The sequence below is a fragment of the Narcine bancroftii genome, chromosome 5 (assembly GCF_036971445.1).
Source record: "Narcine bancroftii isolate sNarBan1 chromosome 5, sNarBan1.hap1, whole genome shotgun sequence".
Classification (NCBI taxonomy): domain Eukaryota; kingdom Metazoa; phylum Chordata; class Chondrichthyes; order Torpediniformes; family Narcinidae; genus Narcine; species Narcine bancroftii.
In genome coordinates this window covers 94,025,428-94,053,368 of record NC_091473.1, presented here as the reverse complement: position 1 = coordinate 94,053,368, position 27,941 = coordinate 94,025,428, and the positions used below count along the sequence as shown (strand labels likewise).

Below are 27,941 nucleotides of genomic sequence, written 5' to 3'. Positions count from 1 at the left end.
TCGCTGCCGCTCCCAAAAACCTTTACTTTAATACACTATCCAATGTGACCACTAGCACTGTCCAGTCCTAACCAGTTTCCTTTAATTACTCCCACCTGCACACCCTATTCAATTACTGTCTCTGCACTGAACAGCAATCCCCACCTAAATTATTAACTCTTAATTAAGACTAAATGACCACTCTACTCACGTCCGTTCAGCACAGCACGCTCCCACCTCTTCGCTCCTTGTCAGTCTGGCAGCAAGGGCTGGCAGCTGTGACAGAGCACGGGAAACAGTTTCCCTTCCCCCCCCATTCCCTCCCCCCCATTCCCTCCCCCCCCATTCCCTCCCCCCCCATTCCCTCCCCCCCCATTCCCTCCCCCCCATTCCCTCCCCCCCCATTCCCTCCCCCCCCATTCCCTCCCCCCCTTCCCTCCCCCCCTTCCCTCCCCCCCTTCCCTCCCCACCCTTCCCTCCCCCCCATTCCATCTCTTCCCCCCCCCCCCCCATTCCCTCTCTTTTAAGGTTGGAGAAGGGAAGGATATTTTTATATATGCCACGTGTAATTTTGTTTCTCATAGCTTTATTGAAATGAATCTCTGATTGAGTTGTTGTTCAACAGTCTGTTGGTGGAGGAGTAGCCACCATTCCTGAACCTGGTGGTACAAATCTTGTCCTCTTTTCTGACGGCAGCAGCAAGAATAGTGCCCTGCGTAGTGTGGGTACTTGATGGTTGCTACTGCTCTCCAATAGTTGAGTTTCATGTTGATTTTTCTCAATGGGAGATTAATTTTTCCTGTGATGTACTGGGCTATGTCCACTGCCTTTTGCGGTACTTTCTGCTCTGAGGTTTTGGTGCCCCCGTCTTAGTGATTCAGCCAGTCAGTTAACTTTCCCCTACACATCAGTAGAATTTTGCCAAGGTTTTTGACGTCATACTTTTTTCTGGCTATCCATCCCATAGGATGATGATGGTTCCTTTCAGTCAGTTTGTGGGATTTTATACAAGGATACCCCACTCCTCAGAAAAGAAGTTTGTGCTTGAAAGGATTTAGGTGAGTAGGGGTTGCACAGGTCCAGACACACCCTCTTAACATCCCTTCCCAGATGCAGCAGCATGGTGAGGCCTAAGACGCTTGGGGAAACGTTCTGTTGTAATGAATGGCCAGACAAAGTTCTGATGCAAGGGATGTCCTTTCCACGCTTCACAACACGTGTTTGCTAGATGGTCGTTGACCCTACAAGAGGGTTTGTCCACCCTTTGATGTCATTCTAAAGCTCTGCAAACTCCTGAGGGAGTAGAGGGGTTGACATGCTTTCTTTATGACATTAGTTTGTTGGGTCCAGGAAAGTTCATCTAGGATGGTGAGTCCCAGGAATATAAATTTGCTCACCCTATTCACTTCTGATCCAGTGATCACTGGAGTATACACCACTGGGTTTCCCTTCTTAAAGTCCACAATCGGAACCTTGGTTTTGGTAATAGTGAGTGTGAGGTGGTTGTTAGCGCGCCATTCAGTTAAGTTTTCAATCTCCTACCTGTATGCTGTCTCATCACCCCTTTATATACAAATCGCTACCGTGATAGTATCAGAAATTCTTTAGATGTTGACGTCTTACCGCATCAGTCATCCAAGAGATGCGGATAGAGCAGGGGACTAACAATGTAGCCCTCGTGTGCTCTAATACTGATGGAGATTGTGGAGGAGCTATTCTTCCCAATGTACACTAAGAAAATCCAGGATCCAATTACACATTGGCAAATTGAAGCCCAGATCTTGGAGTCTGCTGACCAGTTTTGTGGGGATGATGGTGTTGAATGCTGAACTGTAGTCAATAAAGAGCATCCTGACTCTCTGGGAATTCCAGGGTTTCATGTCTTTTCTTTGGCTTGGCTTCGCGGACGAAGATTTATGGAAGGGGTAAAAAGTCCACGTCAGCTGCAGGCTCGTTTGTGGCTGACAAGTCCGATGCGGGACAGGCAGATACGATTGCAGCGGTTGCAGGGGAAAATTGGTTGGTTGGGGTTGGGTGTTGGGTTTTTCCTCCTTTGCCTTTTGTCAGTGAGGTGGGCTCTGCGGTCTTCTTCAAAGGAGGTTGCTGCCCGCCAAACTGTGAGGCACCAAGATGCACGGTTTGAGGCGTTATCAGCCCACTGGCGGTGGTCAATGTGGCAGGCACCAAGAGATTTCTTTAGGCAGTCCTTGTACCTTTTCTTTGGTGCACCTCTGTCACGGTGGCCAGTGGAGAGCTCGCCATATAACACGATCTTGGGAAGGCGATGGTCCTCCATTCTGGAGACGTGACCCATCCAGCGCAGCTGGATCTTCAGCAGCGTGGACTCGATGCTGTCGACCTCTGCCATCTCGAGTACTTCGACGTTAGGGATGTAAGCGCTCCAATGGATGTTGAGGATGGAGCGGAGACAACGCTGGTGGAAGCGTTCTAGGAGCCGTAGGTGGTGCCGGTAGAGGACCCATGATTCGGAGCCGAACAGGAGTGTGGGTATGACAACGGCTCTGTATACGCTTATCTTTGTGAGGTTTTTCAGTTGGTTGTTTTTCCAGACTCTTTTGTGTAGTCTTCCAAAGGCGCTATTTGCCTTGGCGAGTCTGTTGTCTATCTCATTGTCGATCCTTGCATCTGATGAAATGGTGCAGCCGAGATAGGTAAACTGGTTGACCGTTTTGAGTTTTGTGTGCCCGATGGAGATGTGGGGGGGCTGGCAGTCATGGTGGGGAGCTGGCTGATGGAGGACCTCAGTTTTCTTCAGGCTGACTTCCAGGCCAAACATTTTGGCAGTTTCCGCAAAGCAGGACGTCAAGCGCTGAAGAGCTGGCTCTGAATGGGCAACTAAAGCGGCATCGTCTGCAAAGAGTAGTTCACGGACAAGTTTCTCTTGTGTCTTGGTGTGAGCTTGCAGGCGCCTCAGATTGAAGAGACTGCCATCCGTGCGGTACCGGATGTAAACAGCGTCTTCATTGTTGGGGTCTTTCATGGCTTGGTTCAGCATCATGCTGAAGAAGGGTTTCATGTAGTGCCAGTGAAATAGCATCTGCTGTAGACCTGTAGATGTGGTAGGTAAATAGGGACGGATCCATGTCACCGCTTAGACAGGAGCTGTTGTGCTTCAACAGCAGCCTCTCAAAATACTTCATTACTGTGTCACTGGTCAGTAGTTTTATTTAGACAGGTAACTACTGTACACTTTTCTTAGGCACTGGTACCAGTGAGTACTCGGATATCTGTGAATACATTAGCAAGTTAGTCAGTACAGGTTTTCCGTATTCTACCGGGTACTCCATTGGGACCGAATGCTTTCCTTGGAGTCACTTTTCTGAAGGCAGCCTGATGAGACGGTAGAGGATGATTAGAGGCCATCTGAAGATGTTTGTAAGCTTTAGTGTTTTCTTTAGTACTCAAAAGTTGGGCCCTGCCATTACTGAGGTTAGTCAGGTTCTTGAGCTGCCCCTTTCCAATTGGCTATTTAATTGCCTGTTAGTTTTCATAATTGGATGCGGTGGGACTGCAGAATTTTAATTCCAATTTGTGTGATATCCCTAGGTGTTACTAATTATCAGTTGCATGGTTTGTCTTTGTTTAGCATGCATATAGTGCAGTGTAGCTTCAGCTTGGCACTTCTGTTTAAGGTGTGCCTGGAACCACCACCTGCCATGCCCATATATAATCTGGTGATAGTGAGGGTTGCGTCAGGTAATGTATTTTTCTACAATAACCAATCTTGTGGGTTGATGGAGGATTCTTGCACAATTTAAAAGTATGACTTTTGTGTGCATCTCTTCGGCTGTTTCATTTACCTGGTTGCATGTCCACTGAAGTTGTTTGAGTTGAATGATCTTCCCTATTTGTGTCATGATGTTTTTCATGTATTCATGATTGCTGGCGCTGTAAAGCCATTGGGCTCTTTGTAACAAAATGTAACAAAAATTATTTGGATGAAAATGGTGCTTTTCCAGTAAATTTGTAGACAATGTGAAAATGGAGTAAACCAATGGTGCTTTTCCAGTAAATTTGTAGACAATGTGAAAATGGAGTAAACCACTGCTTAGGAAGTATGGGTTGAGCAGAATCAGGGAGGTGGAGAGATGAGTTTTTGTAGTTTTGGGTTATGATCTACATCAGAACTAAACCAGGAAATGTCAACACTCCTTCCCCACCCACCAACAGATGCTGCTTGTCTGCTGAGTTCCTTCATTTTATTCGTTTGCTCCAGAATCCAGCATCTGTAGTCTTGTATCTTAATTTTGAGGAATTGTGGTTAATGGGAAGCTTGTCAAAGGATGCAGCTGGCTATGGATCAGATGCAAATTCAGGTGGAGAAGTGGCAGATGGAGTTTAATGTGGACATGTGAAGTTGAGCATTTTGGGAGGTCAAGTGCAAGACTAAAATTTACAGTAAATTGCAGGACTCTGCGAGCACTGATGAGCAGAGAGAACCTGGGTTTCAAATACATAGCTTCCTGAAAGTGGCAACACAAATGGATAAGGAGGTAAGCAAGGTATTGCGACTATTTCCATTTATAATTGCCTGGGCAGCATGCAGACGTCATTGTTTGACTTGAGAAAATGAATAGTCTGTTCTGAAGTAGCATTGAGTTTTTCACTGTTAATTAGAACTATTAAAACAATTAAACTATACTTAAAACAGACAGTAAATTATTAAAACGATAATACTTTCACAACAATCAAATAATTTATCTATATTTTTGCCCTGGTTCTATCCAGTACAAAAACAAATTCAAAGCTAAATTTATCTCACAGGCAGAAAAATATCTTGGCTTAAAGACTGCTACAATGGAGGTGTACTCAAGGAATTTGTAAACAATATGCCAGCTAGTATCTTGCAGCGCATTTTAACCCTTAACTGAGGCATGCTACCTGCCTTTAAAGTTCAGACATTTAGATTCATTGTTGGCATGTCATGTTGCAGCAGCATAAAACTGGTTCAGTGATACTTTGGTTTTGTTCATGATGTACATTAACTGTTTGGAAGAGTGGAATGTGTCGTATCAAAATTTAATGACACTACATTGAGTGGATAAGCAAATTGTGCCGGTGATGTGGAGAGTCTGCAGGGAGATGTCGTCAGACTATGTAAATTAGCAAGGATTTGGCAGGTGGTGTACAAAGTGAGGTCATCCACTTTGGAAGAAAGAGAATATCATTTTGTCATTTAAATAGCGACAGATTGCAGCATGCTGTTGTGCAGGGGGACTTGGGAACACTTGTGCTTGAATTGCAAAACGTTGGTTAGCAGGTGCAACAGGTAATCAAGGCAAATGTAATGTTGGCCTTCATTGCCAAATGATTTGAATTTAATAGCAGCAATCTGCTATGGGGAAAATACAGTGAAAATATTTTGGTTATCTCCATTTAAAAAAAAATTAGACTCAAGCTCCACTCTGGAGAAATGACCTATTAAGCTAGCCTGATGTGCCAGTGCTATTCTGAAGATGTGGAGTACTGATGAGATATTCAGCTATTCTTTACTCACATTCACAAAATTCACTGCTGTCATCAATTTGACATTGTCTCCTCACAAAACTACTATTTGTAAGACTGCACCTTCTTGCACAAAGCCATTCTACCTATCCCTAATAAGTCCATACTTTTCTAGATATAGGTAAATCTTTCTCTAAAGCTCCTTTTCCACTGGCACCCTGTCCCAGGAATTAACTGGGAATTTACTGTTTATAGAAAATATCTGTTGAGAGTTTGTCCCCTGAGGTGGAGGCTGAGAAAGAGGACTGTTGCTAGAAATGGACCAAGTGAATTTGGTGCAGCCTCAACTGAGGTCAGAACATTCTGTCTCCAAGAGGGGAAGGTCAGAGGAAATGGTAATGACCAGGCAGGAGTTAGAGTCGGGGGCAAAGGGTGGGAGGAGAATGAGGGGATCCAGGGGATGAAGTGTAGGGTTGGGGAAGTCAAAGCGTAGGAGGGGGGGAGTGTGTGGTCTCCACTTAGAGACTGGATGCAGACTAGGAGATGGCTTCATTGAGCATCTTCTCTCTGCCTGCTGTAATAGATAACACTTCGAACACCAGCAACCAATGACATTTCATGCTGGGGGGTGGGGGGGGTTAACCACCTCAACCGTTGTTCATATCCACAGCATTTGTTGATAAAACTAGTGGAAAAGGGACAGCAAAAAGTCATCTGTTTCCAGTTGAAGGTAGAACAATCTCCAGGGTTGAGTGTTTTCAGTAGAAAATCAATTAGTGGCCCAGTGGAAACGGCACAAAGAGCTTCCTATCCCAGGACACTGCATAGCCAATTAACTGGGACAGAGTCCACTGGAAAAGGAGCTTAAGAATGTTCTCCAATAATTTCTGTGCCACTGATGCTTGGCTTGGCAGTCATTGATTTCCCTGTTGTTCTTGTGGAAAGGAACAGTGTATTAATAATGGCTTCCCAGGAAAGGTGGTGGAATCAGATACGATTCCAATGTTTGAAAGGTGTGAAGACCCATCTGAACAGACAGGAAATGGAGGGATATGAACCATTTTCAGACAAATGGGATTAGATTGGCATCATAGTAAGCAAAGAGATGGTGGCTGACTGTTTTGTGATCCATTTGTACTGTACAGATCTGGAGTTTTTTTTAATAATTTGTCATTCCTTTGTAGGAGTTGGGAAAATATGGACTGCTTTATTACAATGCCCTCTTTATGATTTTACCTTCTTTGGCTGTTGCATATTTCACTGGCGATTTACAGAAGGTAAGCTCTTTATTGAATAATTTATTGTGTATACTTTTTGCTGAATTGTTTCAATTTGTATTGTATTACTATTCTTGTATCCTTTTTATTCCACATGCAAAAGTATGCATAGACTCCCTATAGATCTATCCTCAATTGTTATGAATGCTTCCTCTTTCCCCATAGTGCCCACTATCCAACTACATCACTGTTATTGTAGGTAATGAAGACAAATACTTAATGATGTGAAATAAGAGAAGTCTCCAGATGCTGTGGTTGCACTTAATGCACAAATGTGTGGCGAGAAACTCAGCGGGTCCTGCAGTGTCCTTAGGAGGCAAAGATGTAGAACCAACATTTCAGGCCTTCAAAGTATGAGCAAAAAGCAAGCAGACGCATGAATAAAAAGGTGGGGAAAGAAGGGTGGGGAGAGGGGCATGGGCCAATGGAGTGGCCATGGATAGGGCAGGTAAGAAAAGCTGAGAATTGTTCAGTGGTGGGGGGGGGGTGGGAGGAGTGGGAGGAGGAGATAGCAGAGTTAAAGGAAAGTAGGCAGTGGGATAGAGGGGAAAGAGACAAGGGATGGGGAGCTAGAGGAAAGAAGACAGAGAGACAGGGGGAGAGAGATGAGGAGGGGGAGGGAGACTAGGGGCTAACAGAAACCAGAGAAATTGATGTTAATGCCATCACCTGGAGGGTGCCCAGATGGAATAGCTGTTAGAATTGTAATTTGCAGGTGGTCTCATTTTGGCAGTGCATGAGTCCATGGACAGACATGACTACAAGGGAATGGGGCAGGGAATTGAAATTCTTTGCCACTGGGACATCTCTGCTATTACCGCAGGCAGAGTAAAGATGCTCAACGAAGCCATCTTCTAGTTTGCATCCAGTCTCTAAGTGGAGACCACACCTCCCCCCTCCTACGCTTTGACTTCCCCAACCCTACACCATCCCCTGGATCCCCTCATCCTCCTCCACCCACTGCCCCCCACTCTAACTCCTGCCTGGTCATTACCATTTCCTCTGACCTTCCCCTCTTGGAGACAGAATGTTCTGACCTCAGTTGAGGCTGCACCAAATTCACTTGGTCCATTTCTAGCAACAGTCCTCTTTCTCAGCCTCCACCTCAGGGGAAAAACTCTCAACGGATATTTTCTACAAACCCCCAACTCTCACAATTATCTCGACTACACCTCTTCACACCCTGGAAAAAATTTATTCCTTTGTCTCCATTCCATCTGCTCACAGGACAAGGTCTTCCACGACAGATCATCCAAAATGTTCTCCTTCATAAAATTTGGCTCCCCTGTACCTCCAACTCGGCCTTCACCCACATATCCTACATTTCCTGCACATCTGCCCTGGCCTTCTCCACCCCAGACGCAACAAGGACAGGATTCTCTTGTTCTCGCGTACCACCCCACCAATCTCCACATCCAACAATTTTTAACACATATGATGTTATCCCACTACCAGGCACATCTTACTCTCTCCTCTCTTCAGAGATTGCTCGTTCCATGACTCTCTTGTCTACTCATTCTTTCCCATCATCACCCCTTTGGTACCTTACCCCCATGAATGCAGGAAATGCTATACTTCTGTCCTCACCTCCTCGCTCACCACTAGTGTTAGGTAAAAACATCATGAGCTGGGAATGTAGAGGGAGTCACCCAGTGCTGGGCCGTAACAAGATGCAGTTGTGACCTTGTACTCTCAAGATAAGAGTGGGGATGACAAATTGATGTGCAGGAAGCTAGCAGAGAGGGACAGCAACAGTTTATTCATTGGACAATGTCATGGTATGATCATTTACTAAGTACGTATCCTAAGGTATATAAAGAACACCACTTGCTGATAACGACAGAATGCGCCTTCTCCAACTAACACTGTTAGTTGCAAGTGTTACAATCCGGTAATAAAGAACCTTGATTTCGACTCAGTCTGGTGTCTGACTCACTCATTCATGAACAAAGCAGACCTAACACTAGTCAGGGCCACAATCAACCCATCCAAGAGAAGTAACACTTGTGAATCTGTAATGGATATCTACTGCCTCAGAGAAATTGAATGCAGACTGGAAGATCATTTCATTGAGTACCTTTGCTCTGCCTGCTCTAATAGCAGGGATCTCTCAGTGGCAACCCATTTAAATTCCCTGCCCCAAACCCATGCCGACATGACAGTCCATAGTCTCATCACAGCCAAACCGAGACCTCCTACAAATTGGAGGAACAACACCTCGTACTCCATCTGGGAACACACTATCCAGATGGCATTAACCGACCTTCATTTTCTGTGAGACTCCCCCTCCCATGTTGCCTTTCCTTCAGCTCTGAATTCACAGAGCTCCCCCACCCCATTAATTCTCAGCTTTTCTCTCCTACCTTCCTCTCCACGTCCACCTCTGGCTGCTTAGTTGTTGGCCTGTGCTCCTGTTCCCTTCTTTCATCCACCTCCTCACCTTTTTCATAGGTGCCTGTCTGTATTTGCTCATACCTTGATAAAGGCTCAGGTTTGAAATGTTAGTTCTATATATTTGCCTCTTCTGGATGCTGTGGGACCTGCTGAGTTTCTCAAGAACTCTGTATTAAATATTTAATGATGTAGCTTATTGTTATGCTCATTATTATACAATTCATCCTGCTTCTTCTATCTTAAGCACAGTATAACGTGTCTCCTCCCTGAGTAACATACTGTCTCTTGTACTACTGGTATTAGAATTTGAAAATTCTCAGCAGACATACCACTTGGGTTGAACGCAATAGCTCATTCTTGGAAGTTTGCAAACTGAGTTGTGACCCAAATGCATGATATCGATGGGACCAAAGAGAACTTGATGCTATAAATTGTTATAATAAATTACTGTTATCCAACTACTGAATAGAATGGCTTTGTCTCTCAATCTATATATTAAGTTGTGTAAGTCAGTGGAAGGGGAAAATTGTTGAACTAGCTAAAAGCAACCAAAATATCTTGAAGTAGAGACAACACTTGATATAAATCCAACTCACATCTACCCTGCCCTGATGCAAGATGAATAGTTCTGTCTCATCTTACAAGTACTGTAAACAGCTTCTGAGTTGAAAATAGATTACGATGTAATTGATGTTGGTATATTTTTAATAAGCACATGGTTGGGTGTATTTTCAAACATTTCTCATAAAACAGCTGGACAGGCTTTTAAATTCCTTCCTCGTTACTCATAACTGATTTCTTTCGTGCATCACAGAACAAAGTATTAATGGGCCTTGGTATTGTTCGTCAACAATGGTCACATTACAGGATTGTTCTAGCATGTGTGGCTGCTTTCCTGTCTACAAAATATATTAAAATCTTCAGTTTTGCTTTAATCCTTAAAGGTGTAACAGAGGAAATTCTTGGTCACGAGGATTAAGATCACATAATTGGCTCGCTGCTTCAATGTTTCCAGTGTATTGAGTCAAACCTATACGATTCCCTCTCACTCTTGATCCCAAACTTGTATCTTCTGATTCTCTCTCATCTGCTTTCATCCCCTCTGGAAATTCATTCTATGATGTGCAACTCCTGCTCGCTCCCTAATTTCCATTAAATGGCTGACTATCCAACTCGATTTAGACATACAGCACTGTAACAGGCCCTTCCGGCCCCTAAGCCTGTGCCACCCAAATACCCCAATTAACCTACAACCCCTGTACCATTTTGAAGGGTTGGAGGAAACCTATGCAGATATGGGGAGAATGTCCAAACTCCTTACAAATTGCTCTAGGTTTGAATCTGGGTCGCTGACGCTGTAATAGCATTGCACTAACTACTATGCTAACCATTCTTGCTTAGTTTCCAAGTTGACTGACATTGTAAACTGATCTATTTCAAATCTGTTATTGCCTAGCTCAAAAACACATTCCTTGTCTCTCCACCTTGCTCTTTTGCTTGCAAGGTACTCCCCAAGCTCCAATTTTCCTTTTGAGCAGATGATCGTTTTCTGTGCAGCCATCTTTCCCTGAATCTCCTCAGTTATATCCTGATTTCTGTCATAATATTGAAAGTGTTATAGTCCTAATGTTAGTCACAAATACTGTACAAATGACATCTAATCTGATCATGACAGAAGTAAGCTATCTTTTTCCCCTCTCAACCCATCTTCAACTCGTGGCACTGAATACACCCATCCTCCCTCCTTCTCTAATAATTTACCAATGTCATTCAACTTGGTGGAATTATATTAGCGTGCAGAACGATTGTATGTGAAACAGGGACTGCAGCATGTCTTCTCATACCTTGCACTATCCTTGTTTGCCTCATATTTCTCATGTGCATATGGCCCTTGATAACATCATTTGAAAATGTCAGCATTGCCATGAAACCAATCATGAAGTGGTCTATTCATTTGGAAACAGACCTTGGGTGATCATCAGCTTCCCAATACCTCATACCTATTTGGTGTACCACTTTTTCATTGAGAAAACCAGCCAGTACTGATCATTTAGACCATTCTCTCATGTTTTCACTGACTTGTTCCTCTGGTTAACTTCCTTGCATGGCTTTCAGTCATGTCGTCTTGAACACTTCAAATACCTCTCAAGATCCACAGGCCTAACTGTTCTGGTAAAGCAGTTGTATTTTGTATCATTGAACTAATTTCTTTCAACATTGTCTATTCTTTCTTTTCTAGTTCAACTTCTTGGCACCTTTGCCACTATGACAATTTGCCAATTCGGGCTCCCAATCAGCTCTCCTTCACCATTGATGCCCAATTCTCCTGCATCTCCAACCCACAGAAAGATGGCCTGAGGCCCTGCCACTTTGAACAGAGGTCCAACTAATCATCTTACTTCACCTGACTGAGTTCAAATTCTCCACCTCTACACTTTTGCTAGATTAAAAAATGTGATTGCAGGAATAAACACAAGTCAGCTATACCTGTGGGATTCTTGGAACAGTACTTGTTTAAGTCCTATTCAAGAAAGCACTTTCATTTTTTTCTGGTATATTGATGCAGCTTCCTATACTTGTATAGAGCTTAATTTGCTGTAATGTTCACATTGCCCATTTTTGTCCCTTTTCTTTCTTGATCTTTCCTTCTACATTAGGATACAAATCAGCAAGTAATTATAAGTGCAATTATTCCATAAGCTATGTGAACTCTACCTCCTCCTACCTTGCTTCCTATTTCCATTCCATTTTCCCAGTTTTTCACATTACTGTCACCAATTCCTCCATGTGCTCACAGATGTCCATCCCAATCTTTCTCAGTTGGAGGAACTGCAAAAGTGGAATGGAATTCTAGCAAGAACTAGGGTAGGAGGAGGTACAATGTGAACAAATCTTCAAAAATATATTATAAATTCACAGCTGGGCCTCGGTGAAATTTCTAGTGCTAACTGTTTTCTAATTTTGATTGATGAGTTAACAGAAACATCTGAGGAAAAAGAGTGAGGAAATACATTGGGGCAGAATTCTCTGGCCTTGACTGGAATCTAACAAGCCACAAAAGAAGATTACATTGATATTTTGAAATACTGGACTTTTGAGGAACCATTTGGTCACATGATGGAAAGAAAATAGAATGGAGTGAGTTGAGCCAAGGGTCTGAGGGTAGTAAAACTTAGATCTCATGGATTGTTGGTAAACATATGAATTAGGCTGCCAGGCCAAATGTTATTAAATTAGAGCACAAGCTGATCTGATTGTAATCACAACTCTATTCCTGCTTACCCACAATAACTGTGCCCCCACCAATCCCCTGCCTTGCTTAACAAGAATCTGATTATCTCTGTGATAAGAATATTCAAAGAATGCTTCCACCACTCCTTAGGAAGTTTTGCACTCAAAAGGCAGTGAATATTTGGAATGCACATTCCTGTCTTGAATGCCTTATTAAACAATGACACCTAGTTCTAGGTTTTACTTCAAGAGGAAGCGTCTTCAACTCTGCTCTGTCAAGACCCCTCAGGATCTTTTTGTTTCCATCAAATCCTATCTCACTTTATTAAATTCCAGCAGGTACAAGTAGAGCCTGTTTTGCTCTTGTAAGAGTGAAACAAAAGTGCAAAAGCTGTGATTGTAGTAAAAACACACAGAAATGCTGGAAGAACTCAGCTGGTCTTTTCAACATCTATAGGAGACAAATATATATTGCTGATGTTCTGGGCCGAGCCCTTCTTCAAGGAATAAGCCAAAAGCAGGAAATCTCCATTTGCGTCCAAAAGCAGGAAATCTCCATTTGCGTCCAAAAGCAGGAAATCTCCATTTGCGTCCTTGCCTCCTCCCTCAGCACCGTTCAGGACCCCAAACAATTCTTCCAAGTGAAGCCACGCGAATCTCCAGGGGTCATCTACATCTAGTGCTCCTCCTGTGGTCTTCTCAACATCGGTGAGACTGGATGTAGACTGTGAGATCGCATTGTTGAGCGTGTTGGCTCTGTCTGCCTCAATAGTGTGGATTTTCCAATGGCCATCCATTTCATTCCCTTGCTGGCATGTTTGTCCATGGTCTCATGCACTGCCAGACTGAGACACCTGCCTATCGGAGGAACAACACCTCGTCTTCCAGCTATGCAACCTCCAACCAGATGACATTAATATGGACTTCTCTGGCTTTCGTTAAAACATACCCCCTTCCCCTTTCCCTAACTTTGTCTCTCCATTCCATCTCCTTTCACACAAACATGATACATTGTTACTTATCACATCCATTTAGCATCTTTTGTTGGTCTGGATTCTTCCCCCAGCCAGCATTGTCTAAATTCTAAGACTTTGAGATTTCCTGTTTCTGGGTTATTCCTTGAAGAAGGGCTCAGGCCCAGAACGAAGGCAATATATCTTTGTCTCCTTTAGACTAGGGTCTCCAAAATGGTTGATAATCAACCTGGGGGTGGGGGGGGGTGTGGTGTCGATAAATGTCAGACAGGTGGAGGGGTTGATTGAACTTTTGCCGTTGAAAGCAGGGACGTATCTGTGGAAAATAGCACCTATGGCAGGGGTGGCCAACCTTTCACAAGACCTGGCCTTGGTTGTTGCCATGTTTGTATTTGGCTTCGGCCTTTTAATAAGTTGAGAGTGAACTGAAGGATGAGGGAGGGTGGTCAGAGCGGAGAAGATGTGTGTTTTTTTTGTTTGTTGGGGATGCCTCTTTTCCCCCCGCCCCCCCACTGCTCCCGCCAGTGCCTCCACCCCAACACCTCCCCCATCCAGCCAGCGCTGACACCTGGGGGTCAATGAGGGATCAAGGATTCCATGAAGGGGTCGATGGTCTAAACGTTTGGGGGGGGTCCCTGCTATAGATGCTGAAAAGACCAGCTGAGTTCCTCCAGCATTTTCGTGTGCTTTCACTCTTACGAACAACCTTTTTTTTTTGCATATTAGTCTGGTGGATCTTTCCTAAATTGCTTCTAGTGTATCAGCATTACATCCAGATGGTGGGGTAGTAGGGAGGAGGGGAAGGAGTGTTCAACAATGTCCTATGAAACTGAAGCCTAGCTACTACTTTGGCATTTAATTCCATGCACAATAAACAATATTATATATAGTATTAGTTTCTCTAATTACTGGCTCTTCTGGGATGCCAGCCTTTTGCAAATTGCTCATTAGAAAAACTGGATCCATCTGAATCTCAGAACTCATTCAGAAGCCTTTCTATTTTCTACCAAAATAGTTGCATGTTTTTCCAAATTTTGCTAGTCTTTTCCATTTCTAAAGCCAATCATTTGAGCTATAGTCCCTCGTAGTTTCCATATGTTCTATTTACATTTTTGCTTTTCTACATATTTTGGCGTCATCAGCAAATAAGTCGAAGGCACCAGATCTGCTGCAGTCCCTGTGACACACCATGTTGCATCATTGTGGGGGGGGAGTTGGGGGGAGATTGAAAACTTGTGAAACCCAGCATGGAGCTTTTGGGAATTTGATGATACTTTTGTGAACCACAAAAAAATCCCAGGAAAAGAAGCATCAAGAATCTTTATCTCAAATAATGTTCCTGTAATTTGTAGTGACTGGATTTTCTAAATTTTGTCTTTTGAATCAATGAGATATAGTGGTAGAGTTATTAAAATATCTAGCTTGGATAATATTTCAAATTGTATTTTGGTCCAGCATTTGTCATAAGTGGGGTAATGTTTAGTATGTGCACACTAGGCCGTTTATAAGAGGCCCCTGCAGACGACTGCTTTGGCAGGATCGAGTAGTTGAATTCATTACACAGACGTGATGTCTGCTCAGTCGGAATTGATTTCAAGAGCTGTGTACCTTTGCAGAAAAAAGTAAAAGGGAGACTTGTATAGAATAGAACTTCTGTTTTATGATCTCGAGGGTAGTTTCTTTGAGCAAGCTCTGGCAGGCAACTATAACACGTTATAGGAACAGGAGTTGAGGGCAAAGACACAGGAAGGAAATTGAAAGCAAATTTGTGCATTTAGGGGCCCTGTTTTCACATGCACTTTGTTACTTGTGGCATTACTAGCTGCATGACCTCTTGAAACAGGCACAGGTTTGGAGGCAAATCTAAAATTTTGAATATGCATGAACTTATCAAAAGATTATTCTTTCACCAATGTATGAGAATTAAATTACTTGGACAATAAGACTTTTAAGATCATCAAAGGGTAAATGCTTAAGACGGTCAAAATTTCTGAATAGAATCAGTTCAATGTGTTCAGCATGCTAAAACTGTATTGGTTTACTTTTTAGCAAATTGCATCATACTGCACCTTTGAACTTTTGCAGTGCTTCCACAGAGCCTTGGAAACTATGCAGTATGATTTTTTTTAAAAATACAAGTTATCACAAGCTATACTGGACCTCAACATTTTGCAGCTTTTAAAATTTGGCACGTACTGTACATTAGAATACACATGTAATGTTTTCTAATAGACCACGATAGAAAGAGTCCTTTGGAGAAAGTAACTGTTGCTGAAGGAGAATGGTATGGAATTGTATGCAGTTTTCAAAGGTTAGGTATAGAATTGTGCTTTTTAACTTTATCCTTGTTTCTCCCTGGAGTAAATATATTTATTACATTTAGAAGCAGTGTTTAATGTTCCTTTTTGTGTTGAACAATCAGTTCAAATCAAATTAGCTTAGAAAAGTACTGAATAAATCAGAAAATTTGTGAAATAATAAGGCAGAAATGGACAAAAGAATAGGGTGTGATGGAAAGTTATCTCTGTCAGATCTTCTGTGCTTTCCTAGTATAATAGGCTATTTCTTGGCAAAATACTCAGATTATTCCTTAGTTATAATAATAATTCTTCAGTTTACTAGGCAGATAAAGGAACTAATGCCTGGTGTATACTTGAACGGTAGAATTCTGAGTGAGTTGAAGGTGATGTGAGGGACAATGAAATGGGATTTGTGTAGATAGAAACCTAATGGTTATTATGGGCTTGGTGGGCCAAAGGGTCTGTTTCTATGCTGTATGATGCCATGACAATCTTTACATGAGCAGTGGAAGGAGCAGGCTGCTTCGAGTTACCCACTCATTTCATCAGCTCCCATTTGTGGAAGAGTCTGTGATTCCCACATTGGTCTGATTAGCTGTCCAATAACTCATAAAACCTGAGGGATTTCCTTACATGTGTGCCTAGTACTGCTCCCGGCACATCCAAGGCTGCAACTTCAGACTGGCATGTCATTTTTTAATGTGCATTGCGCTACTTGTGGCATGATTTGAAGTATGGTCAAAGCCCTGGTTTGATAATAAGGAGGGAATGAGAATGTGTTGGGCCATGAATTTTTGCCACTACTATTTGTGCAAAATTGTCAGCATGGACCTAATTGGGGAAGTCAAGGCAGCGAGAAGAGCAAATGTTTGAAAAATGAATTCTTCCAAGAATTTACTAAAGCTTAAAGGATTATGATCTGGGGTGAAGGAAAAATGAAGTGATCAAAATACCCAAAAATACAAGCTATTCACATTGTTACTCGACCAAATACAATGTAATATTTTATTGTTTACCAATGCTTTGTACTCCAGCACCTACAATTTGTTGAGTGTCAATGAACTTGTGTTTGGGTGGGGGGTGGAGTCAGTAAGTAATGGTGATGGAAGTGGTTAAAAGCATCAAGAAAAAGACCTTAAATTGAAGTTGAAGCTGCAAGAGTGGGGTCAGCATGTTCATGGGGAGACTGACAATCGAAAGAATCACATGTACAGCAATTTTGATGGAAGGCATCACAAAGATCAAATAGATGGTCGGGTTATTTTTTAGAATGGCCAGACTGGAGAAATACCTCTCAGTAAAGAGAAATCTTGGGAAATATTTTCTCGAGGTAAAGACTGCATCTTGAGAGGAGGAGACAGGTTAAGTCTGGGATTCTCCCAAAAGTTAGTCTAGCTCTTTATCTACAGTAGGATGAGCAATTGCCTGGTTTGTCCTCTTAGTTATAGTTGTTTTCAATTCATCTCCTACTCCTGTTACTGGTATGCTGATGTTTGTAAGTTTATTTTAGTTTGCATTGTATTTTAATGAACATTAAAATACATTAAATATGTATGGTTGAAAACAAACACAGTAATAGTACAAGGACTCCTTACTCTGTACTCACTCTTATTTCCAGCAAAGTATCCTGAGTCAAAGTGCATTGACCACAGACCTGGTATGTCCTTATTGGCTTGGTCAGTGCTTGCACTCCTATAGTGTGATGGACTTTAAAGGGTACATTCTGTACCTTTGCTACTTTGGGCAAATTGGGGAAAGAGCTTAATGTGGAGGAGCACTGATTTATCAGTGAAGATTAAAGTGTAGAGGTAAATTTCACTTAATCTTTTAACAAATTAAGAGAATATAACAAGTTTTCTTTTCTAGGCATTTGATTTTGAAGGCTGGTCAAATGCAATGTTTGTGTTGCAGTATCTGCTGTCGTGTGTAATGGGGTAAGTATAATATTGTACATAAGATCTTCTAAAGGAATTGCCAGTTTTAGTGTTGTATAAAATCAATCATTGCTTACTACTTCCTTTCCCCCAGTTTAGACTGGACGAATCTGCATCACTCAGTGTGATACTATTAGGGCTATGAATGGTCAAGAACCTTTTATTTTGGAGAAATTGTCAATAGAATGATTCATTTGGTCATTAATTAGTGGGAAATCAGTCTGAGTTTGTACTCCTGAAAACTATGCAGAAGGAGAACAAGCTCTGCCAGGATGCCATTCATAATGTGATGCAGCACCAAATCACATTTTTTTGTAACCCAGCACACCAAACATTTCTACTTGGGTAAGTTGCAGGAAAGCAACAGAGTTTAAAAACTAACATGAGCCCAAAATCAGTTCTTTTGCATTTCTAACCCAAAATAGAAATCTGGTCGTCTTCTGCTACAAGCTAATACAATAAACCTTGAGAATTAGTCTGCTGTTGTAACAGAAGCTTTTGTCCTACTATTATTCTGGTAAATCTGATGCACTCATTCCCACATTGTACCTAAAACTGAACACCAATTTCAACAGGGCTGGGGGTCTGATTAAAGCCATTTAAAACTGAAACATAATCTCCTTCCCTGTAGTACTTGAGATGAAAGTAGACATTCTGTTAACTTCTTTGAACCTCTCTTCACAATTCAATATGTCACATACTGTATCTAAAATTTAAATGCTTTTATGGTGTTTATTTGTCTTTAAATAGCATATACAGAGCAACTCAGATTATTTGAAATTGGATTCTCCAAAATCCTCATTTATCTGAAATTTCTTTTAAATTTCAGATAAATGAGCATTCCAAAACAAATCAGAAATCCTCATTTATCCAAAGATTTTTCGGAGCCAAACTGACCTCACAGGTTGAAAAAAAATCATTTGATATAAAATTAGAATGACGATTGTCCTTGTTTCAGGTAACTCCCTCTCTCCATTTTTTCTTTACCTATCCCTATTGACTTTCATCTTCAACTCTCCCTCTCAAACTGTGTGCCACTGTCTCCCAGCTCCAAGCGGTCAGAAGAATCCCTTGACCCGGCATCATTGTGGAGAGCAGCCTCCCGGGCACAAGCAGGACCTCAGGCTCCCTGGCAGGAGCAGGACCTTCAGCTCATTGGTCTCCCCTCCCTCCTCAGCACAGCAGAGTTCCTGACATTGGCCCCTCCCCTCGACCTATTACCGTACATGCACACCAGATTCCCCTGTGTGTGTGTACAGTAGGCCTAGTGGAGGATTCGGAGTTGGGACTCTAGTGTTGGGAGCTATGGTGACCAGGGAGATAGGAGCCCGCTGACTTTCCAGTGAGTGTTCCAGCAGTCCGGGAAGCCTCCCCAGGGTCGGGGATCAGTGGGGACGTGTTGGGGGATTGGCTGCGGTTGGGAGGTCTCAGTGATCGGCAGCAGCCAGCATTCCTTTGGTGAGAATTAAACATTATTTTAATGCTTAAAAAGCCTTCCCTTGTTTGTTGTTTAAATATTGATACAAGTGGTTTGCTGTTACTACTGAGGTGTTTTTAAAGAAATGACCAGTTCTCCAAAAAAAGCCTTTTATCCAACAGGCCTGGTCACAACCATTTCATAGTAAGTTTTATATAAAAATGTATTGGTGTTTAAAGTGAGAGAGGTCTGTTTGCATGTATAAATGCAGGGTGGATATTTTTTTCTGATTATCAAAGTAGAATTGTACCCCATATTTTGTACGGACTAGTCCCATGTACCCTATCAATAACTAAACAATATGTGGTGAAAAATATATAGTAGTTTGCCTTCTGTATGAATCACTTTGTTCTAGACCTCATTGCAGTTGAGCTCCAGGAGTGAATTGAGTGACTGCATACAGCTAGAATAAGCCAGCCAAGTTTCTGGTACAATGTTGAAGGCTACAAAACTGTTTTGCATTTTAAGTCTCATCGAACTGTCCCAAAGGTACATAACTTTTAGTGCAAATTCCATTCAAACTTACAATGCATGGCACAAATATATGTGTCTCCTCTAATGTAAAAGATGCTTTTCAGTGCAGAGCAAATCATTTTTTATTTTGAATTTATTAAATAGTTATGTTGATTTGAGTGTAATTTTGAATTATCTAAGCTTTATTTGTCTCTTTCTTGCAGTTTTATTCTGATGTACTCTACCGTTCTGTGCACCCTGTATAATTCTGCTCTTACCACCACAATTGTTGGCTGTGTTAAGGTAAGATGGGACAAAATCATTTTGGGAGATTTTCTTCTAATATGATATGCTATGTAACTTTCTAAAGGCCTTATTTTGTGGTTGATAGGATTCCATAGCATTTTTGCTCTTCATCAGCTGTAATATGGCATTTATCAAGTCAAGTTTATTGTCATCTGATTGTATAAATGCAACCTGATGAAAAGGCATTCTTTGGTCCTTGGTGCAAAACACGCAGACGTACAGCTGGACATAACGCACGTAGCGACAAACAATATAAATGCAGGAAAAATATTTCATTCATACAAATAAATAAATATTGTTTAATGAATATGAGAGTCTTGGATGGTTAGTGTGAGCAGTTCCTTTAGTCGTTCACCCTTCTCACTGCTCATGGGAAGAAACTGTTCCTCAGCCTGGTGGTGCTGGCTCTGATGCTCTTGTCTCTCTTTCCTGATGGGAGTAGCTGAAAGATACTGTGTTTAGGGTGGAAGGGGTCCTCAATGATTTTTATGCCCTTTACAGACAACAAATCCAGTAGATCACATCAAAGGAGGGGAGAGAGACCCCCCCCCAGTGATCCTGTGTAATCATTGATTGGCTTCTCCTTGACCATGGCAGGTTTAATCCTTTTAACCAACATGTGCATAGTTGACAGCAGGCATACTTGGGACATATTTGTAAATGTAGTGATGATAGAGGAAGTTATGATGGCTTTTTTCCTTTTGGTTCAAGGGTAGGAATAAAGATTTGGTATCGTTCAGTCTACCCTGGTTCTGCCATCAAGTGCTAGTTGTAATTTGAAGTCATGGCTGAATTCAGGTGATACAGATGAGCTCCTAGAACTGCTGAGGATCACTGATGGTCATAATCTCCCTTTCTTAAATTCACTTTCACATTTTAGTATGTGTTCTTTTAGACCAATTGCTATTCTGTTTGCTCCTACTGGGGGGTCACCAGGATATATAAGGGTTACTGATTTTTCCACAAGTCTAAATGACAATTTGCTCTTTAACCTTGTCAATCCTTGGAGACTGATTTGTAAAGACTTGACTAGGGAAAGTCAGTTGAAGTTATTGGAGTTATCACCAACAAGTGAGTTATGACATGTGTTAGTCTGAATGCAGCAGGGTGGAGTGATGGGGGAGCCAAACCTTTAATCACTGAAGTGAGTGTTATGAGAGGTGGTTCAGGTGGCTCAGAAATTGCAAAGTTATGAGTGCAGCTCAAATCATCATGCAAGCTAATCTCCTCTCCATTAACTGTCTATACTTCCCACTGCCTCTGGAAAGCTGCCAAAATATTAAAACACCCATTTCATCTTCATCGTGCCTTCTTCTCTGCACCCCCTCCCCAAGCTATTTAGTAGAAGATGTGTGAGTTTGAAAACACACACACCACTGGATTCAAGGACAGTTACAATCAAAATCATTGTAATGTATTAAGGAACATTTAGAGAAAGAAGGAATAAGATGGTAAGATCGAGGAGCAATCATGACTGCAAAGTGACAGCATTTCTGAAGGTCAAATGGCCAACTCTTTGTCCTATCTGGGAGCCATTGAAAGAGAAACACTGCAATATAGCTTTTAGGAAATTTGATCATTTGTTTTCAAGTGTAGGAGTAGGACTTCCTATACTTGAAAGGACACTGCTTTGAAGAAAAAAATGGTGGTGTTACAGGAGCTGCTGTAGTGGCAGTGCTGGCACTGGTGTGGACCCGGGAGAGTAGAGACATAGCACTGCTCCGAAGGATTCAATCACAGTCCTAATGACAGTGGCTCCGTACAGGCTTTAAACAGCCTGTATTCCTATTGTGATTATACATAATATCCTGCATCCGCGGGATCTATGCCCAAGTTGACGTTGCCTATGCTTGACAACGGCAAAGAGATGACCCTACAGGGCAGTGACCACGTCCAGACTAGTGAGGGGCTCAGCAGCTGAAACGGCCACCAAGACTGCGGGCAACTTGAAGCCGTGGGACCCAGATGAGCTGTGTGCTGCTGGAGACTGGCTCATGGGAACCAGGTGTCAGATCTGGAATTTGAGGGGGTGCTGAGGACAAGAAAGGTTTTAAAGGCTTCCTGATAGTGTCAGAGATTTGGATTCAGATTGCCAATTAATCGAACAGGAATCTGTGTAGCTGCAGAGGCTAGAGGAGAATCCATGGACACTCAGTGACTGAAGGGGCACAGAGCAACACTAATGACGTTTCTTTGTCTGCCTAATGCAGGCAGAATGCAATTTCATGAAATATTACGTTCTGTACTATTACTCTATTTTCACTCATATAGCCATAAATTGTGTAAAATATTTTCGTATAACGTGCACACGCATATACTGAGCAGCTGTAGTATTCTAAATTCTGACTGACAAAAGTATTTGCATTTAAATGGGACAGGAGATTAAACATACATCAGTATCTGCCAGTTAATCTCCCCCAATTAACACCCAACCAACTTCCCCCAGAGGTGTCAATCACCATTATATAGCTATCCTGCTGCAACACATTAACACGTTTTGGAGAAGAATCAATTGAATAGATCAAAGACAGGCTTCAGAGTTGAGCAGGATTTTAATGTTGTCTCAAATCAGAGGCACTTGATATGTTAATCTCCTCCCTCAGGGATGGGTCTAGGCAATAAACATTGATAAGGTGCAGTCCCAGCCAGAATGTCCTGTTTATAGGAATACTATGGCGTTCAGTACAGAGAGATATTCCCAAGATCAAAATTGTGCACGTTCTTTCATTTGCTGTTATTACATTCTCATGCTCGCTATAACTTCCCACGCTTGCTATTAATTGTCAGCTCATTTTTCCTATGGCTGCTATAAATTGTGCATGTTCTTTCAACAGGTAAAAATATTCTCGTCTAGCACACCTGTAATGTGTGCACGTGGTGGGGGGAGGGATGTGCCTGGTTTGTAAAATGCACATATTACGCGCGCATTATATGCTTAAAAATATGCTTCATGACAATAAAGGAATCTTGAAACAGTCCAAAAATATTAACTGGTAGGTCAGTGAGCAAATATTAATTCCATGATAACAATACATTACAAATGATTCTGTAATAAGCTTTATGGTTTTAATGTAATGCCAATAGGATTTAGCTAATTTTCTGTGCAACTGGATCCTTGACTTTCTCATCAGAAAAACATATTCAGTACAAATTGGAAGCAACGTCTCCGCCTCACTGATTATCAATGCAGGCACACCCCAATAAAGCTCTACACATTATACATCCACGACTGTGTGGCCAGGCACAATTCCAATACTAACTACATTTGCCGCTGACACCACAGTTGTCGGCAGAATCACAAACGGCAATGAAGAACCATTCAGGAGGGAGATGGATCAGCTTGTTGAATGGTGTCACATCAACAATCTCGCGCTCAACATTAGCAAAATGAAGGAGATGATTATGGACTTCAGGAGAACACGACCCAGTCCTCATTGAGGGCTCTGAAGTGGAGTGTCAAGAGCATCAAATTCCTGGGCGTCAACATCTCCAAGGATCAGTCCTGGAGCCTCCATGTTCATGCAGTCATGAAGAAGGCCCACCAGTGGCTATACTTTATGAGGTGCTTGAGGGGATTCGGTGTGTCGCCGAAGACTCTTGTAATCTTCTACAGGTGTACCAAAGAGAGCATTCTGGCTAGTTGCATCACTATCTGGTATGGAGGCGCCAAATCTCAGGACAAGAATAAACTCGAGAGGGTTGCTAACTCGGCCTGCGACATCACAAGCATCAGACCACTCCATTGAGGACATCTACATGAGGCAGTGTCTTAAAAAAGCAACCTCTATCCTCAAAGGCCCCCACCACCCAGGCCATGCATTTTTCACTCTGCTACTGTCGGGAAGGAGGTACAGGAGCCTAAAGACGAGCTCTCAACGGCACAAGGACAGCTTCTTCCCCGCTGCCACTAGATTCCTGAATAATCAATAAACCAAAGACACGGCCTTACTTTTCGTGCACTGTTATTTTTATTTATTTTTATATATTTGTAAGATGGTTCATAATTTGAACTGTGATGCTGCAAAACACTGAATTTGGTGACTTGTTCATGACAATAAATTTTGATTCTTATGCCTGTGTCTATTACCATCTTGTATACAGATGTTTATTCAAAGTTGAGAATGTTTTGATTTATTTAAATCGAGTAAATAGTGACATTTTCGGATATTTAATTTGAAATCAGAATATATTTTTAAAATAAAATTTAGGAAATTGGGAATTTTTTAACATTAAATTTTGTACGCTTTTTTCAAGGAGAGAAGAGAATAAATAAGGTTAGAGCTGTGAGAGTTGGTAATTTTGGCAACAGTTAAGTTTAACAAAAATAATTTTTTGACATTACAGAATTTATTTATTTGTATGACAAAAAAGTTCCAGAATGCACTTTTTTGCCCCGCATGAAGTGCATTGTATTTTAAAATTTATGCTTGTGCAGCAAACTTCCTCTGCTTAAAAACAGTTTGATCATTAATTCTTCATACTCATACATCTCACTTGAAACATGTCAATTATCTTGCACAAAAATTAACATGGTGCTTTAGTTTTTTTTAAATCTGCATAAAATCTTTTTTCCCTCTCAGAATATTCTGGTGACTTATATAGGAATGTTTCTTGGTGGTGATTATATATTCACGTGGACTAACTTCATTGGATTAAATATCAGGTGAGTGATGAGTTCATATTTTACAAATTTTCTTAAGATGAAAGTTGGAACTATGAAGAGCATTTTTGATTGTGTTCCCATTGTCATGCTGTGGAAAATCTAAATCTGCGACTGCATTGTAAGAAAGAAATATTATTTCAACTAGACTGTACCACAAATTTCAATTGTATCAAAATGAGGGATCCCACGGCTTGTGCTTTGTCTGGACGAAGGAGAGAGCCTTAAAGCGAGAATAAAATTTAAAAAAAAAAATGAGGCACCAAATTGCCTCATTTATGGGGAATCAACTAACCATTTCTTATCTAGCAAGATGCCTTTGATGGAAATTTGACAAATTAATAGCCAGTCCGTTTTAAGGATAATTAGAGATATGCTTAAGAAGCCTTGATTTATCATCTCATCTGCAAGACTGAAAATTCACTGCTTAGTATTGGATTGGAATCAACAATCTGCTAAGTCAGAGGATAAGATTGTTTAGTTTATTGCCCGTCAGTCATTGCAGGATACTGTTATGACCTTCCAGGATGCCTAATAGGGTTGCAATGAAATCTGGGCAGTGGGGACATCAAGTGCCTGTCAACTTGATTATCATCGTCATAGATAAATTTACATATTTTCTTAATTCCAATCTCATGTTTGGTGTCATGCAAAGGAAATTTATGGGAGAACATTGGAAATTGGCTGTGGTATTTTGTGTTGTGTTCACTGTAACAGGATAGTATTCCGTTTAGGCCCTGGTATTCTGTAACTCATCTTTGAACTCTTCTTGTGTTCACCATGTTCTGGAATGGTTTCATTTGCTTATTTGATTTAACCTTGTATACTAAGACATTATGGATTTTTAATGCATTTTGTTTTAACAGCATTGCTGGAAGTTTGGTATACTCCTATATTACATTCACAGAGGAACAGTCAACCAAGACATTAGGAAACAGCAACACTGACACCAAGGGAAAAAGTGATGTTTGAGCAGAGCATCTTAATCAATTAACCGTTTTAGTATTTCATTTTAATTTTTTTATAATAGATATCCATCACTACAGATCATAATAATTATGATTTTTCAATTTTGGTATGTTTTTTACAATGTTAAAAGACCAATAATAAAACAACTACAAAATGGCCTGTATTTATTCAGCCACCAGGAAGTACAAAGCATTGCACATTCCACTCAGGATGTTTTTTGATTAGAACCCAATGCAAACCAGATGTCTCCACTTGGGCATCTTGATCTGTCCATTTAAACATTTATTATTTGCCTATGTGCAGCTCTTTTTAATAGTGAATGAACTGGACAGTAATGAGTGATCTCAGAAGAATTGCTTTGAATTAATTTACTGAGGACTAAATTATAACATTATCAATTTCAGTCACATTTGTAGGTCAGAGTACCCATAGTTTTTAACTTCTGTTTAAAATTCATACTTGTGGATTTAGAAGCTTGGGATATCTTTGTGGAGTATTGCAAGGAGGGCAGCCATTTCCTGCATTGTAAATACCAAAACTGGTCTATTGACAGACAAAATTAATACTGTATTTGTAAGTAAACTGAATGTTTATTATCTGTGACAGAAATGCTGCAGTGTGGGGGATAATTTGTGACGTCATCCTATATTTTGCAATTTGCAAATGGTTAAAATGGCTGGGGAGCATGGATTTTGACACAAATATCCCTCATTTTAGCACCTAATTTGCACATTTCATGTTGATAAGCTCAGAATATATTTGCGAAGAATTGCATCTAAAAGTGCACGTCTGCTTCTGCTGTTTAGCAGATAATTTAGTTTCTTTTAAGAATAAGCTTAATGGACTTTTGAACTGCCCCTTAATGAATAATTTCTGAAATATAGTTTATGGAAAAATGTTAGTTTTCCATAAAACTATTTAATTGCACAGATTGTGGTAAAACTCCAAATGTCAATTGGAAGAGTTGTTTTTGAACTGCAACATTTTTATGATAAAATAAAGCAATTTTAATGTTTTCTAAAGGATCTTCTGAACAATTTATAAAATTTGAAGATTAGAAAATATAGGTTCACAAGAAAAATGTTGGTAGACCAGGTGAAAAGCATTATGTCCTTTGACCCATTTAACTTTTTTCAGAAACACTTAGAATTTTAAATTTGCAGCAATATTTTGTTTTGAATCTGGATGTACCAAATGCTTAATGACTAATTGTTCTATCCCTTCTGACAAGATGCTTGAAGATGTACTGTGTATAATTGTGTTTGTGAAAACTTCATAACCTTTTTAATATGAAGTAGAATTAAAAGCTTGAAAGTTTTGAATGAAGATTCAAGGAAGCTAAAATTCTTAATGTATGTGCAGTGCTTTAATGAGAATTTCCTAAATTTTCAATTTCTGAAATGTTTTGGCAGAATAGCTCAAAATGGCATCTGTCAATCATGAATTATGAATGCAATGAAATAAATAGAAAATCATGCACATTTGCAGGTTAAGTGGATCCTATGACACAAGAACGGTTAGTGTAGCAGTTAGCACAATGCCTTTACAGCACCAACGATTGGGATTTGGGTTCAAATCCTGCGCTGTCTATAAGAAGTTTGTATGTTCTCCCCATGTCTCTGTCGGTTTTCATTTGGGGCTCCTATTTTCTCCCTCAGTTCGAAAAATACCAGGGTCTGGGTTAATTGGGTGGCACAGACTTGTGGGCCAAAGTGGCCCGTTACCAGGCTGTATGTTTAAATTTAAAGATCCTTCACTGCTCAAGATCAATAACTTCTGTTAAATTGTGCCAGCATCTTGATTTTATTCAGCACCGTTTGTTTATTTAATATTACAATGATATTCCCTATATAATTTTGCTAGTCCACAAAGTGCTTAGTGGCTAGTTTCTGAAATGCTTTTAGTACTGCAAACCATTTGAATGCCAGTGTTGGTGATCAGTAAGTGTGTAGCTCAATGTACATAAACACTGAAGTGCCTAGATATTGAATTAGATCTGACATGAATATTTTTAAAATAAATGTGTATTTAACCCATTGTAATGTAGATGCATTTATAAAAATCTAGATTTTCTTGATATACTACTATTAAAATTGGAACATTAAATATTTTTGCAGTTTCTGTGAAATATAAAGCAAGTGTCTACTTTGTTTTCAATGGTTCCACTTTACAGATTTCATTGACTCTAATTTGTTTTCAAATATTTTGTAACAAATATAATTTTTAATGGCTGATTTACCAACTGGTTTAATGTTAATTGATTCTGTAATCTCTCCATGGTGTAGTACACAGATAAATGTATGAAATCCACAACTTAAAACTATTATAAATTTTGCATTGACTAGCAATTGCAATCCTTAAGATTACTTGGCAAATTTGTGATGGCAATAGATTTCAAAGTCATCCTTTTAATGTTCATTTTATTTCCTGACATCATGCTGTGACTTGGTGAAAGGGAATGCATTTATTGGAGAAAAATGTAACAATACAATTATTTAAAATTTGAGAAGCAATGTTTACA

At 40.8% G+C, this 27,941-nt stretch overlaps 1 protein-coding gene across 1 annotated transcript in view; it reads left to right on the top strand.

The window, feature by feature from the left end:
• LOC138763728 (solute carrier family 35 member D2-like protein) overlaps positions 1-27,929 on the top strand; it is a 61,689-nt gene extending 33,760 nt beyond the window's left edge. Inside the window, exons 8-12 of the mRNA XM_069938386.1 lie at positions 6,630-6,722; positions 17,488-17,555; positions 19,710-19,788; positions 24,372-24,454; positions 25,318-27,929. Of these exons, the coding sequence (XP_069794487.1) occupies positions 6,630-6,722; positions 17,488-17,555; positions 19,710-19,788; positions 24,372-24,454; positions 25,318-25,423 (429 nt within the window). The 3' untranslated portion in view covers positions 25,424-27,929. The remainder of the gene's footprint in view (positions 1-6,629; positions 6,723-17,487; positions 17,556-19,709; positions 19,789-24,371; positions 24,455-25,317) is intronic.
• The last annotated feature ends 12 nt before the right edge of the window (positions 27,930-27,941 follow it).